The 14427-nt window shown below is 39.1% G+C and overlaps 1 protein-coding gene across 10 annotated transcripts in view; it reads right to left on the bottom strand.

Moving 5' to 3' along the window:
* LOC120538749 (ryanodine receptor 1-like) overlaps positions 1 to 14427 on the bottom strand; it is a 364839-nt gene that overhangs the window by 94520 nt on the left and 255892 nt on the right. For all 10 annotated transcript variants that reach the window (XM_039768185.1, XM_039768186.1, XM_039768187.1 and 7 more), the window contains 4 exons: positions 13898 to 13997; positions 11267 to 11346; positions 1745 to 1821; positions 1388 to 1461 (listed from right to left, as the gene is read on the bottom strand). In XM_039768185.1, coding sequence (XP_039624119.1) covers positions 1388 to 1461; positions 1745 to 1821; positions 11267 to 11346; positions 13898 to 13997 — 331 coding nt within the window. The remainder of the gene's footprint in view (positions 1 to 1387; positions 1462 to 1744; positions 1822 to 11266; positions 11347 to 13897; positions 13998 to 14427) is intronic.

The following is a 14427-nucleotide window of genomic DNA, read 5'->3' as shown; positions in this document are numbered from 1 at the left end:
ACGGTCTAATACTGGTTCTACTTATTGTAGGCTACATCTAATAGCAAAGAAAAGTACTTTAATATGATGTGTGAACATAATTTCCAAAGAAATCCTTGACGCCAGTAGTAAAAAAGTGACACTTTCCCGTAAAGACACTTCAGAGGAGCTACAAAGTGCACCTTGTAAAACCTGTTGATCTCTAAACATTGTGTCAATGGGTTTGTGCGGATCTTTGAATGAAGTTGTGACAAATGAATAAATCATTTTCTAACTTTTTAGAAAAATGTAAATATACAAAAGGCTTCCTGGATATTTTTAATTAAAATAAACAATGAAACAGTTCTGGTGTGCACTATATCTCTCTGGTTAGGATACTGCTTGCCTGTGCTCAATATTTTCTCTGTTTTCTCATATTAGTAAGAGGTGATACATAAAGACTAATTGTCTATATACTGAACATGTTTAGATTTATGCCTAGACTAAAGGATCTAACATAAAATTGTTTGGTTTCTACATTGTGTGGAAAAACTATTTCCCAGTTCATTCAGGTTTGGACTGAATGTTGCCTGCCTTCTAATTAGGAACAGGTGTAATGTACTGCTATATTAATAAAATAGCAGAAGGCACCCCTTATAACTTGACCTTGGGAAGCACTCTTGGGATGCTGGGGAGATAGACAACCAAAAATTCAGAAGGCCATACAAAGAAAACACCATGTATACTGTTTTGATTGTACTCAACCTTCTGAACTAATGTGATAACAAAATAAACAGTTTTCAAAATGAACCTGAATAACCTTCTCAAAACATGAAGGTGTTCTCTTAAACTCACTTTTAAGTTCTAATTTTTTTTTTTCAGAATGTATTGATCCCAAGAGCACTGAACCACAAGGACTGCATATTGGTTTCATTAGACAGTATCGTTATTAACACTCTCTATAATTAAGGCAGCATGTAAAACTACATCCACCATCCACTAGTGACGTTAAGAGAATTACTAGTTTACAGGTGAGTTGGTGTTTCAGAGAGGCAGCAGACAATTAGAGTTGGGATTTTATGGATGACCACGTCATCTGTATAGAACATGGATGACACCTGGTCTATTTGGTTAATTCCAGTGCTGCCACAAATTCGGCCAGCTAGTGGGCCAATAGTACCTCTGTGTCACAACTACTGCAAGAAGTCAAGGAGTCTCAAAAGACTAAAAGAGCTGTGGCAGGTCTCGGTCATTTCCATTAAAAAAGCTGGATATGTTGCAACTTTAAGGGGCTGATCTTGGATAAAATGTGGTAAAGGAAGGGTAGAGATCCTGAAAAACAGACTTCTTGTATGAGTAACCTGACATCTTAACTTGTGCGTTTTTATGGAAGATTGAGGTTCACAGCTGTTGCAAAAGCCTGACTCACTCGTGCCCTCCTCTGTTACCATCCCGAGTCCTTCAGCTTTGTTCTGTCTCTCAAAGGCATTCAAATCAAGCACACTGAAATGAGAAAAAGAGAAAAATGATAGATGCACTTTGTACGAAATTCTGCTTTATCCCATATTCAACAAACTGAACCTCAGCATTAACTCATAAAGTGTCCATTCCTTCTACCATATTATGAAGTAAGTACTTAGTAATCAACATTTGCCAGAAATGAGCCAAGTCTACTATAGTTTCATCTTACTCACTATTTAACACAGGATTTAAAAAGAGCTAAATAAATAAAGTAACAGGGGCAGGAAACATGCTGTATGGCTAAATATATGGCTAGATCCCATACCTGCAAGTCTGCATTAGCAACTGGACACTCTGGAAAAAGCCCACCTCCTTCTTCTCTTTTAGGTAGTCTAGCATCCTCTTGAAAATAAATAACACATAAAGTTAATTTTTCGATACAGAATTAAGACAAAAGCTTCTTCAACTATTATTGTGGATAACCTTTCATTAACAGACCATTTAGTAGCTTTATTTATTTTTACAAATAAACTGGTGGTGGACTTCTGGTGTGTCAAAGAACCTCTGAGACCACCATCCAAGGGGAGGATGTGGAAGTGGTGCAGAGCTACAAGTACCTTGGGATTCATATAAACAACAAACTGGACTTGTCTGACATCAAAGTGGAAAGCTGTAGAAGAAGGGCCAGAGAAGACCGTACTTCCGAAAGAGACTCAGTTCTTTTGATATATACAGTAAGCTGCTGGAAATGTTCTACCACTCCATAGTTCTTTACTGTTGTCTCCTGGGGAAGCAACTTGAGCTCACAAGGTGCACAATACATGAACAACCTTATTAGGAAAGCCTCCTCCACCACAGGGATAACCCTGGACACACTGGAAGCTGTTGTGAAACATCCCCTCCAATCCCTCCAGGGGGCAATCTCTTGGAGTACTTAGCCACAGGCTCAAACCACCTCGATGTGCTAAGAAGCTGCTCTGGGGATTTTTTTTTACCAACTGCTTTCAGGCAATTGAATGCTTCCTCCTAACACCCCAAACTAAATGCTGATACTCTTCAGTTTAATTTTGCAATTTCTGTACAATATATATTATTTATTTATTAATGAATCGCTGTATGCATCTAAATTTCTCCTTGGGAACAATAGAGTTTATTTAATCTACTGTAAGTTGCCTAAACATAACATCATTAACTAGCAAAGAGAAAAGAAGGTGATTTCAATCTAATTTTGAAAATGGTAGGCAGCATGGACCACCTCTGATCACATAGGCATAAACCACCATGTGAAAATTTGCATTTGGCATTAAGGTGTTGCCTAGTAAAAACAAAATGCATAAGTTTCAGCTTCCTAAATGAAGACAAGAGACTGGGAAAGAATGAATACATTGCTATACAGGAACAGGTCACTGTATGCCATAAGATAAAACTACTCAACAAAAAGCTAGAAAACAACAGTAAACAAAAAAGGCAAGAGAACAACTGGCACATTCTTGAGAGGCTGGAAATAATAGCTTGAAGGTGCAACCTTCAACAAGACTATGTCTTATTTTGCTCAAATGGATGATCTTTAACTCATCTACCACAAAACAATAAATGTCATATTATATTTAGATCAGAAAAATTAAACTCACTTTACAGCACTGTAAACGTTCAACAGAATATGGCAACTATTAATGTTGCCCTCTGTTCAGCATGGTGAACCATTTCTAACGATAGTATCTTCAGCAACTTTGTTACATCTCTGTTGTCTAAATAATCCAATCTGAACAAAAACGGTAGTTTTAATCATGCTGATTTGCAGACAAACATTCTTTAAACAAAAGTGCTTACTTCTTGTGCTCCTAATCATAGAACTTGAGAGCGGTTACTTTCAACATGTTTTTCTTTTACTCATTCAATAGCCATTCCTAACAACAAAACCGTGAAATATCTGAAGCTCTGTATGCTGAAACAAGTAAGCTTAGCTGTAGGACACAGGATGAGCTGCAGTCAGATACAGTAGGAGTGGCATGACCGAATAGTAATACTATATAAGAGAGGTACAACATTAGAAGTGTATTTAAATTTACTGTATTTATTTGTTAGAAATAATATTCCATGTCATGGGTATTTGCTCTGAGTACCAAATCAGTCTTAGCAGAGTATATAGTCATTGTGTCCTGAGTCGGCAGGAAAACAGGTAACTAATGTTGTGAATAAACTAGGAGAAGAGGGGAAAAGACAAAATAAGCGACCAAAACCAACACTGAAAGACAAAAATGAAGGTCAAACAACCAGACGAGACAAGAAGAGTAAACACACAGTAATTCAATAATTCAAATTGAAAATAAGAATTTTATCTGCAGATAGGATAAAGCTCAGAGCAAAAGGCTGACTTTTTATGTCATCTGTTAATTAAATCAAGGTCACAACCTGGAGGCCACACCCCCTAGAAACGTGGGATGTGACCCTAACAATACGGCACCTGTAGGTACAAAACATCAATTATCAGCCTAATTCATGACACGCTGAAGCAGGGCATCTTCATTTCTTCGGCAGTGATTTGGTCTACCCAGGTGCCTTGGCATTCTTCAAGGATCTTGTCGTTGATTTCAGTTCTTTGACTGTTGGTTCAGTGCCGGCTATTTTGTTTACTACATCTCCGACAGGTAAGTGGCTCTGTGGGTAATTTTTGTGACAGCTCAAGATTGCACAAATCCTGGAAGAATTCATTCCATTGCTCAAGGTGCTCTGGCAGACTAAGTTTCCATGTGCTTTTTTTGATATTATAGTTGGTCAATTTCGTTCACCCACTCAGACTCCTCAGGGTGCTATAAAGTATTGGATATTGATGTTTTGAGGCTGCGTGCACAAGGCTTTCGGCTGCAGTGTTCCAATATGTTTCTTGTGCAGCTATTATCCTGTGGCACACTTGCCGGTTGAGTTGTAAGTACTGGGCATGATCCACCATCTTTGTGTATTTGTGTTGATCTACCAGATAGAGGCAACTATCAGAAATCCAAGGCTGCGTTTGGTGGCACAGTGGTGGGCACAGTGGCTTAGATCATTCCAAGAAATGCATGTGAGATCTGTTGCTCCCCCTTGTCGATACTGTCAGATGGTGTAAGTTCTGGAAATCAGGTGGTCAATGTGATCTGGAAGTCCTGCTTGCATCCTGAGCAAGTAAGCACTGTATGTCCAGTTCAGCTCATCAGGTAGAGGTTGTTTCTGTTTCACTCATTGAAGTTGGAGCTTCACCACTGCATAGACTATGTGATGATGTGAAGCACAATCAGCTCCACACACCACATGGACATCTTTGAGCGTCCCCCTGGGGGTGGTCAAGCAAAGCAAGGACAGCTGCTGTACAGGTTTTGAAAAGATCAACACACAGTGAGACAAGCAGAATATGCAGCTCACAAGCAGCAGCAGCAAGCCAACTGCTGATCCGTCTGCATCTCATTAGTGCGCATTCAGCCACCCCATGATATATATATATCATGTTTGGAAGCCAACAATTTTAGCTTGAGACTTCAGCAATGATTTTAAATCTCTGTTGGGTACTTCTTTGAAAAACTGTTTAAGAAATTTGAACAATTATCCACTGACACTGCACATCCTACAACTAACAATAACAAATTAATCTTTGTATCACCTACGTTATCACTTGAGTTAGAATCTGTTGTCTAAGAAAGTAATTTTAGTCATGTGACATTTTAAAATAGCATTAAAACATTATATGTACACTACTAGTAATATAATTACGTTCTTTCACCACTTATTTTTCAATTTGACTCACTGTTACAAAAATATGTAATAAAGACAACTGTGGTAACAAACTCTTTGATGAAGTGATTAGAAAATGTAAAAATGCTCCAGCTTTCAAAAAAGGTAACCAAGTATTTGAATGCACCTGAATATTACTCCATGCATAATTTTCTTACTTGTTACAATTATTTGAGCTATCTAAGATAAATTGCTCCATGAGGGAATACAGTGGTAGTGACATCAAAAAACAGAACAAAAAGATATTATAAAGCAGGGGAAATAGGACACATCTGGAGATGTGCATTAGTAAGAAGCTCTAATAGAAGATAAACAATGGCCACAAAAAAAAAAACTCTTTTTGCCTGTAAAGAATGCTGTTCACTGTTAAGCTTTATTATATTAATTTATTTCAAAACCCACTAACTTCAATACTGAATTGCATTAAATATGCATTATTATTATAGCAAATTAGGCTGCTGTTCTTATCAAACATGCCTTACACGTTATTTATGTCCACTTAAGAGGCAGGTTAAGTGATTTGCACAGGGTCACAAAGTACTTCTGAAGCAGAAACTGAACAAGTTCCCTTACAACTTACAGCACATATGTATTGCCTTAGAAGGTGCACCACTCAAATGTATGTGATTAATATGTATTTATTTATTATTCACTTTGAGGGAGAGTATATCAAAAATATAACGTACTAATTAGTTGAAACTTACAAAACAAAATCAAATATCAAGCACTAGAAAGGAGAGTATAGCAAAAATATAACATACAAATTAGTTGACACTTGAAAATAAGCAAAAAGAACTCCAATGTAATGGCCTTTTGGATAGTGGTACTTGTGTACCTCCTTCTGGCAAACAGTAGCATTACAAGCATTATCAATAGCTTGCTTTTTATTTGCTTTATTGAGAACAGTCTTCCTTATGTTTTTAACTTGGATACTAGGACACATTTTACATCATTAGATATTTATGATCACTGCACACGTTTTTGTATTATTGCTACTTCTCACTGATGTTAAAGCGTGTAGAACTGAAAATGTTTTTGTGTTTTCTTCTTTGTTTTGTTGTTTAGATGTTGAAAATTTTGTTATATTTATATTCTTATGGGTCAGTACTTAGCTTAATCATGGCTGACAGCTTTACCAGTTATTAATCTATTTGCAAAAACACATCCATCCATCCAGCTACATCCTAACTACAGGGTCACAGGGGTCTGCTGGAGCCAATCCCACCCAACACAGGGCGCAAGGCAGGAAACAAACCCCAGAGTGCCAACTCACCACAGGGCACACACACACACACACACACCAAGCACACACTAGGGACAATTGAGGATCACCAATGCACCTAACCTGCATGTCTTTGGACTGTGGGAGGAAACCCCACGCCGATACGGGAAGAACATGCAAACTCCACAAAGGGAGGACCAGGGAAGCAAACCCGGGTCTCCTAACTGCGAGGCGGCAGCGCTACCCACTGTGCCACCATGCTGCCTGCAAAAGACTAATTTTGTAAATTATGATGGCTAATTTTTTTTTTTTTTATTTGTCTTGTTTAATTGCTATATTTGTTTCAGACAAGTCTGGCAACAGTAATGGAGAATCATTTTTAAATGTTGTCACAGGTTGGAACTATTGCAGTCTCAGGGATGTTCACTGCCTTTAAAACTGCACTGCACTCTTCTCTACACCGGTGTTTCTCCAGACTCAAATCTATGATGTGCTTAGAATCACTTTGTGATTTTTCATTATTTTAAGGGTCTCAGCTATAATGTGGGACATGAAAACAGAGTGTTTAATTTCACAACTGAGTCTTCCAGCAAATTGTATCTGAGCAAATTTAAGCACGCAGTTAAATAGGGGATCACTATTTTCCTACACACTTTCCTATTCAAAAAATTTACATTTTGTTGTATATTACAAACACATTTCCATTTTATTTTATATTGTCTGCAATGCTTTATAGATCGTTGAGGATGAAAATTAGTATTCAATCAGTTTCAAATTCTTAACCTGTAACAAGAGAATGTGAAATGAGTCTTGAAGATCATTATTAAGGTACAATATTCATTATACACAATTATTAATATAATTAAAACATTTTATTATTAATTTGTCTAGATCTATGGTATGATAACTTATGACCCCAGTGCAGAGCTGTTCATAACAAGAAAAAATCAAGAAAACCAGCAATCAATATAAAAAAATGTTAAACTTGCATATAGTGAATATTGTTCATTTACTTTATATCAAAACAATAAATTTACCACAAAGAATAAAAATACTTCTATAAAAGCAACTTTAAATATCCATAAGCCACAAAGTATAATAGACACAGTAGACCTGAATTCACCATTAGCATACTTTGCCCTCGCTACCTGTTGAGATCATGCACTCCTTAGTATATTGCATGTGATATTTACAAAAGGTATTTTTTATTTCGGAGTTTGCATGTTCTCCCCGTGTCTGCGTGGGTTTCCTCCGGGCGCTCCGGTTTCCTCCCACAATCCAAAGACATGCAGGTTAGGTGGATTGGCGATTCTGAATTGTCCCTGGTGTGTGCTTGGTGTGTGGGTGTGTGTGTGTGTGTCCTGCGGTGGGTTGGCACCCTGCCCTGGATTGGTTCCTGCCTTGTGCCCTGTGTTGGCTGGGATTGGCTCCAGCAGACCCCCGTGACCCTGTGTTCGGATTCAGCGGGTTAGAAAATGGATGGATGGATGGATTTTATGTTTCTCTTTATATCTCTGAAATTTACTTTAAATTGTTTTTGCAAGCAATTGTAACTAATTGAACTAAAAGGCCTTTGCTATTTAAAATTGACAGGCCATTTAATAGCAACATAGATGACAGTTTCCCGGCCATTTTATTGATACTGTTTACTTCACTTATCTATCCTATTAACCTAGTTTGCAATACTGAGGGAATAATTCTGGACAGTGTGCAACTCCATTGAAGGGCACATTCACACACAATCATGCTCATTCATATTGTGCCAAATTAAAATCAGTAATTACCTAAAGTGTACATCTTTAGGATGCAGGAAGAAACCAGAGAATCCGAAAAACAGTTCCTGTGCTGGATTCAAACCGCAGGCTCTAAATCTATTAGGCAGCAGTGCAGCCCACAATGCAAATGTTTTTTTTTTATTTCTAAACTCTGTTGTAACTGTTTATATTTAAACATTTTTATTTCTTTAAAAATACTGACTGTTGTTCCTAATTCAATCTAAAACAAACAGTGAAGAATATTTTAAGGGCAATTCCGAGGAGTAGTCTAACTGGTTTGGGTCAAAACACTAAATCAAAGATTGGCAAACAACTGTACATGGTGTAACAAAGGCGCTATATAGGCGCCTGACCAGACACAGAAAGACACGGAAGCACGTATAAAAAGTACAAATACTTTTATTTTTCTTCAGCTGTGAGACACGTCTTCCCAGTGCCACACAGCCCAAACACAGTCCCAAAGCACCAACACTAAATCACAACACACTCTTTCTCCTGCTCCACCACCCCTCCTCAAGCTTAGTCCTCCTCCTCCCGACTCTGGCTCCTTGAGTGATGGTGGCTGGCCCTTTTTATAACCCACCCGGAAGTGTTCCAGGTGCTTGACCACCTGGTCCTAATTGCACCTCCGGGTGGGGATGAAGATTCGTCCAGCCAGGCTGCTGAGTCCAAGCAGCTCCCCCTAATGGCCATCCAAGCCCCCAACCAGGCTGTGGAGGACTCCATCTCCCATGGAGCCCTGCGGGTGGTTGGGGAATCACCGTCAGCCATGGAGGCTGCCACCAAGCATCCCGGGAGAGGTACTGGAGTGCCCATAGTGGCTCCCCCGGAACATAAGCAGCAGGGGCGTCCCTGCCGGGCATGGGACACGGCTGTCCTTCACAATGGAAAAAAACAAAACTCAAACAGATGCATGTTGAGGCCAAAATAAAACTAAGTCTTTCGACCTCGTAGTTTTCTCACAAAATTTTTACTTTATTTTTGCAAATTCTGGACACCAATTGACATGAAGCCTGTGACGTATTTATCAAGCGTCTCAGACTAGAACAATGGTCTTAACTGGCTCAAAATTTCAGAATGACACAATTTTGGCTTGAGAAAAAGCATTTTAGCAATTTTGCTAATTTAAGAAACTAGTCCTAGCTTCACCAGGATTTAGGAGTGCTTGTGAGCCACCCTATCTCACTAGGAGCTGTCAGAAGGTGGCGATCAGGCAGAGATCAACTTGCATATAAGGTTGGCTGTTTTTGAAGTGCCATACAGCAATGAACTCATAAAAAGATATTGATTTGATAGAGATGGAATAATGTTCATTACACATTTTACACACTTCTACATAAGTTAGGTTCTATAGTACTGTACGTGATTGCTCTGTCTACACAAAGAAACCATGTGCTGTCAACTAAAATGAAAGTGTAACGATATGCGTAAAATTCAGTTTCTGATTCATGTATGGCAAAACCAAGCATTTTTCACCAAACTTTAAATGCCACAACAATGTGTGAACTAATTTGTAGATTTGTAAAATTTCCCACTACTCCGCATAAGATAATGTTAAAGTAAGCTGCATTAATGCAAATCGGCACACACATAAAGGTCATTGCCTTAAGTGTGGATAAGCATGCATATATGAATCATAAGTAATATCATATTATCAAAACACAAGTGATCATGGCTGTAAAACCGTAGAAGTTAGAAAATTACCTTTAAGACAGACAAGGCTAGATGTGTGAGTGACACTGATATGTTACATAGGCACGCTGAACTTTGTATTCCATGAACCCCCGGAACATTCATGTTACACTTTAAAACCCTGGGAATGTCCAAGAAAGCAGGTGGAGACTCCTGGGGCATTGGATAAATAGAGCCTTTGACAAGATAAGAGGGTATCACAAAGAGAGAGACAAAGCATGGCACAGTGGAAAACGATTGTGTCACTGGAAGAATGAATGTGACTGCAGAAACAGGACAAGAAGAGCTTTAGCTAGTATCTGTAATACTGTTACTTTATGAGGCGTTTCTTTGATGGCATAACAGAATGAAAGTGATTCATCTGACAGTATCACTGTGGATCCCCCATCTATCCATCTGTCAATTTATCCATCCATCCATCCATTCTCTAACCCGCTGAATCCAAATACAGGGTCACGGGGGTCTGCTGGAGTCAAACCCAGCCAACATAGGGCACAAGGCAGGAACCAATCCTGGGCAGGTTGCCAACCCACCACAGGTCAATTTATCCATTTTCTAAAATACTTTATCCTGAGCAGGGTCACAGGAAAAGCAAGCACAGTGAATAAGTAAACACACCCGTTATTGGGCTTTATTCTCATTCGGTGTGTGTGTCTCAGCCTTTCCATCTCGGCGAATGTTACATTATCATCAGCTCAATATCCTACCTTTTTATGTTTTCCTTCTTCTTCTACTTTGATTATTATTATGTTTGTGGTGAATCCTCAGTGTCAGTATCAGAAAACTACAAAACGTCATCTTAAGTGTCACTTTACGTCAACAGATGTCACAGAATCGTAATGTCATACGTTCTCAGTCTCCTTGCTGGGGCTGGGACTAGGATGATTTGTAAATAAAATTCTTATACAAGTTTGACTTTTCGTGCAATTGCTAGGAGTAACCCTGAAATGCTTGATAAATAATGGGCCCTTATTCAAAAGATCAATAACTCACATACTTATGATCACAGCAATAAAATAAAAATTACCTGACAAAAAGGAAAAGTAAAAATAAAAACAAGACTTTATTTCATATCTCCTAATAGTAATCAAGTTCACTTTTTAAATTGGAACTTAATATTTTTGGGTGGCTGAAATCACATTTTTAATTATAAATTCTGAAATGTTTCTTCATGCAAAGTTAAAGATGATTCCTAAAGTCAACTATGACAAAGGACATTAAACACTTTTTGAGTCCACTTATTCAACTACATGGTCATGGGTAACTGCAATCTATCTTGGCAGTACTGGGTGCAAGACAAGTATTTATACATTGATATTATATTTCCATTATGCTATCTATCATCCTTAGAATTCTATACAATATCCTTCTGCATTAACAGATTAGTTCTCACCTGTTGGACTTCATTGTTACCGCCATTGAGAATGGAGATGCCCAGCTTGAGAGTTGAAGAAACCATAGCTCCTGTTTCACCTATGAATGAGCAGAGAAAAATGCAAGCATATTTTTTATTGAATGATAGTCCTTACTGAAAAACTTACCTTCAATTTCACTATCATGGAAAAGATTGTAATGGCAATATGATGCTCTGGACAGAACAGGGCACCCTGTTCTTAAGAACGTTTACCATTTCTTTTTGGAGAATTTGCAGATGTGACCACATTAGTAAAGAGATACTGTATGCTCCGGTGTCCTAACATGCCCAAAGACCATTCTAACGGAATGCCCAAACCACTTCAACTGGTTCATCTTGGTCAGGAAAAGCATTAGCTCTATTAGAGGTCTCTCCAATACTGCTGAGCCTCACACCTTTTCACAGAGAATGGGGTAACACAAATAATAATCTAAAAAAGACTAACGGTAGTTCAAATTAAATCAATAAAACAGAAACTCTTCCTGATTAGGGATGCCAAGACTTGCTCCCAGAGCAAGATCTTAGTGGTGTTTACTGGTTAGCACATGTTGGCCACATGTAAATGAGGGTGTTTGTATATGTGAGTTTGCCTTGCAATATGCTGATGTCTTGTCAAGATATGCCTTCTGCTACACACAGGATGAGATGGCGCCTGGTACACTGACAAAATCAGCAACCTTAAGATGGATAATAGTTTGTCTGACTGTAAACATTATAGAAACTAGGACATAAACTCTGTAGTTTTTAAGTGAATATAAACAGCGGGAGAGTGGGAAATGAACATTGACCAGGGAGGCTGCCACCTAGCGTCCCGGGGGAGGTATTGAGCTGTCCATGGTGGCTCCCCCGGAACATATGCAGCAGGGGCGTCCCTGCCGGGCATGGGACCCGGTGTATAGTGTACACAGTGTACATTGCTGAAGTCATATCATGTCCTTCATCCCTCCCACCTTTGATGCACACCAATTTGCTTACAGGGCTAACAGGTCCACTGAGGACGCTGTTGCTGCTGCTCTCCATGCTACCCTGCCCCATCAGGAGCACCAGGGGAGCTATGCATGTCTCGTCTTTATTGATTTTAGCTCTGCTTTTAACACCATCCTCCCTCACAGATTGGTGTGCAAGCTGCTAGCACTGGGACTCCCTTATTCCACCTGTATATGGATTAAAGACTTCCTGACAGACAGCACACAAAGGGTTAGGGTGGACCCTCACATCTCCTCGGCCATTAGCATCAGCACCGGCTCTCCTCAGGGCTGTGTGCTGAGCCGCCTGCTCTTCACGCTCTACTCACATGACTGTGCCCCCGCCCACCACAGCAACGCCATCGTCAAATTTGCAGACGACACCACTGTGGTGGGGCTCATCTCTGGGGAGGATGAGTCCGCCTACAGGGACGAAGTGGAGCGGCTGACAGCATGGTGCACTGACAACAACCTGCTCCTGGACACAATTAAGACCAAGATGCTCATTGTGGACTTCAGGAAAAAAGAAAATGGACATCAAACCACTCTGCATCGGAGGGGACTGTGTGGAGAGGGTGTCAGACTTCCTGGGAGTCCACATCATGGAAGACATGTCCTGGGGTGTGAACACAGCTGAGCTGGCGAAGAAGGCTCAGCAGAGACTTTATTTTCTGAGAGTCCTCAGGAAAAATAACATCCCCCAAAAACTGCTGGCGTCCTTCTATCGCTGCTCTATTGAGAGTATCCTGTGCTAACTGCCTCTGCGTGTGGTTTTCCAGCTGCACAACAGCGCAGAGGAAAACATTTCAGCGGATCATACAGACTGCCCAGGAGATCATCGGCTGTTCTTCACCCTCTCTGGATGAGCTGCACAGCTCTTGCTGCCTCAGGAAAGCGGAAAACGTCTTAAAAGACTCCTCGCACCCTGCTCATGACATGTTCCAACTTTTGCCATCAGGCAAAAAATATAGGAGCATCAAAACAAAGACTAATAGACTGAATAGCAGATTCTACCCTGTTGCTATTAGGGCACTGAATGCCACCTAATCACCTCCAATGCAGCAGTACAATAGAAGACATCTTGTGCAATAGTGTTTCATGTGCAATTACGGTCTTATGTTGAATGTTTGTGCTCTACTTCATTTCTTCTTATCCTTTCTTATCCTTTTGTAATTATATTTACTTATATTTTGACACAGCAGGGACTGCACCTAATTTCGTTGTATTTGTTACAATGACAATAAAGATATTCTGATTCTGAATTCTATTCATTTTTTGGACCTCCAAGTGTTGACATCACTGTGGGAGGAGGCCAATCTGTTCAGTTCTATGTTGCATTCTGTTTCAGCTATAATAACTATATAGATGGACAAAGTACCAAATAGGCTTTTAAAGAGGCTAAAGGATCAGTAGTGAGGGATTTAAAAAATAGATTTGTATAAACATGACTCAGCTCTTCGGAGGAATGAATGTGTGCAAAATAGATGACATAAATTTTGAAACTGAAGCTTTGTTTACTTATGATTTAGGAGGTTTACATTAGATGCAAATATATCCATCCTTAAGTCAGTACTACTGAGGTTTAGTCTTAATGTCTCTCAAAAGATTATCCCAACTGAACTGATCAGCAAAATTTAAAACGTACCTTTACAAGCACTGATCATCTGTAGTACCATCTCGGCTGCTCCACGATTGTGAAGTCGGGATTGCTGGTACAAGAGTCGCTGCTTTTCCATTTCCTTTTCCTGGAAGTTAATTAAAAAATAAGATAAAGTTTAAAGTGGTCAGTTTGAAATAGTATTTTACAGAATACTAATTTATTACTGAAAAGTTACAAGAGTCACATTTAAAAAATTAGACTTAGAAACAGCTTGATTATAATCCTTCATTTCTAGTTCTAGTGTTAGACTAGTGCAGCTGCAAACAAGAAAAATTAATTGTTGTTTAAAGTGATAGGAAACCGTTCATGTGAGAAAAATGTTGAGCAAAATGGTCATGATTATGTCATAATTTTGCTAGATATGGTAAACTACAAGACACAGAAAGCCTCAGTAGTTTCAAATAGTGAACAAAAAGCTATTTATGAAAATGGCATTTCTACATTCATTTCTTTCCCTTCTGTGTATTTGTTGGTATTCATTTGGAGATTTAAGGCATGCAATAATGCAAAATATA

This window comes from Polypterus senegalus, chromosome 11, assembly GCF_016835505.1.
Source record: "Polypterus senegalus isolate Bchr_013 chromosome 11, ASM1683550v1, whole genome shotgun sequence".
In the NCBI taxonomy this organism is placed as follows: Eukaryota; Metazoa; Chordata; class Cladistia; order Polypteriformes; family Polypteridae; genus Polypterus; species Polypterus senegalus.
Note: the sequence above shows the minus strand (reverse complement) of the source record. Positions and strands in the feature narration are given on the sequence as shown.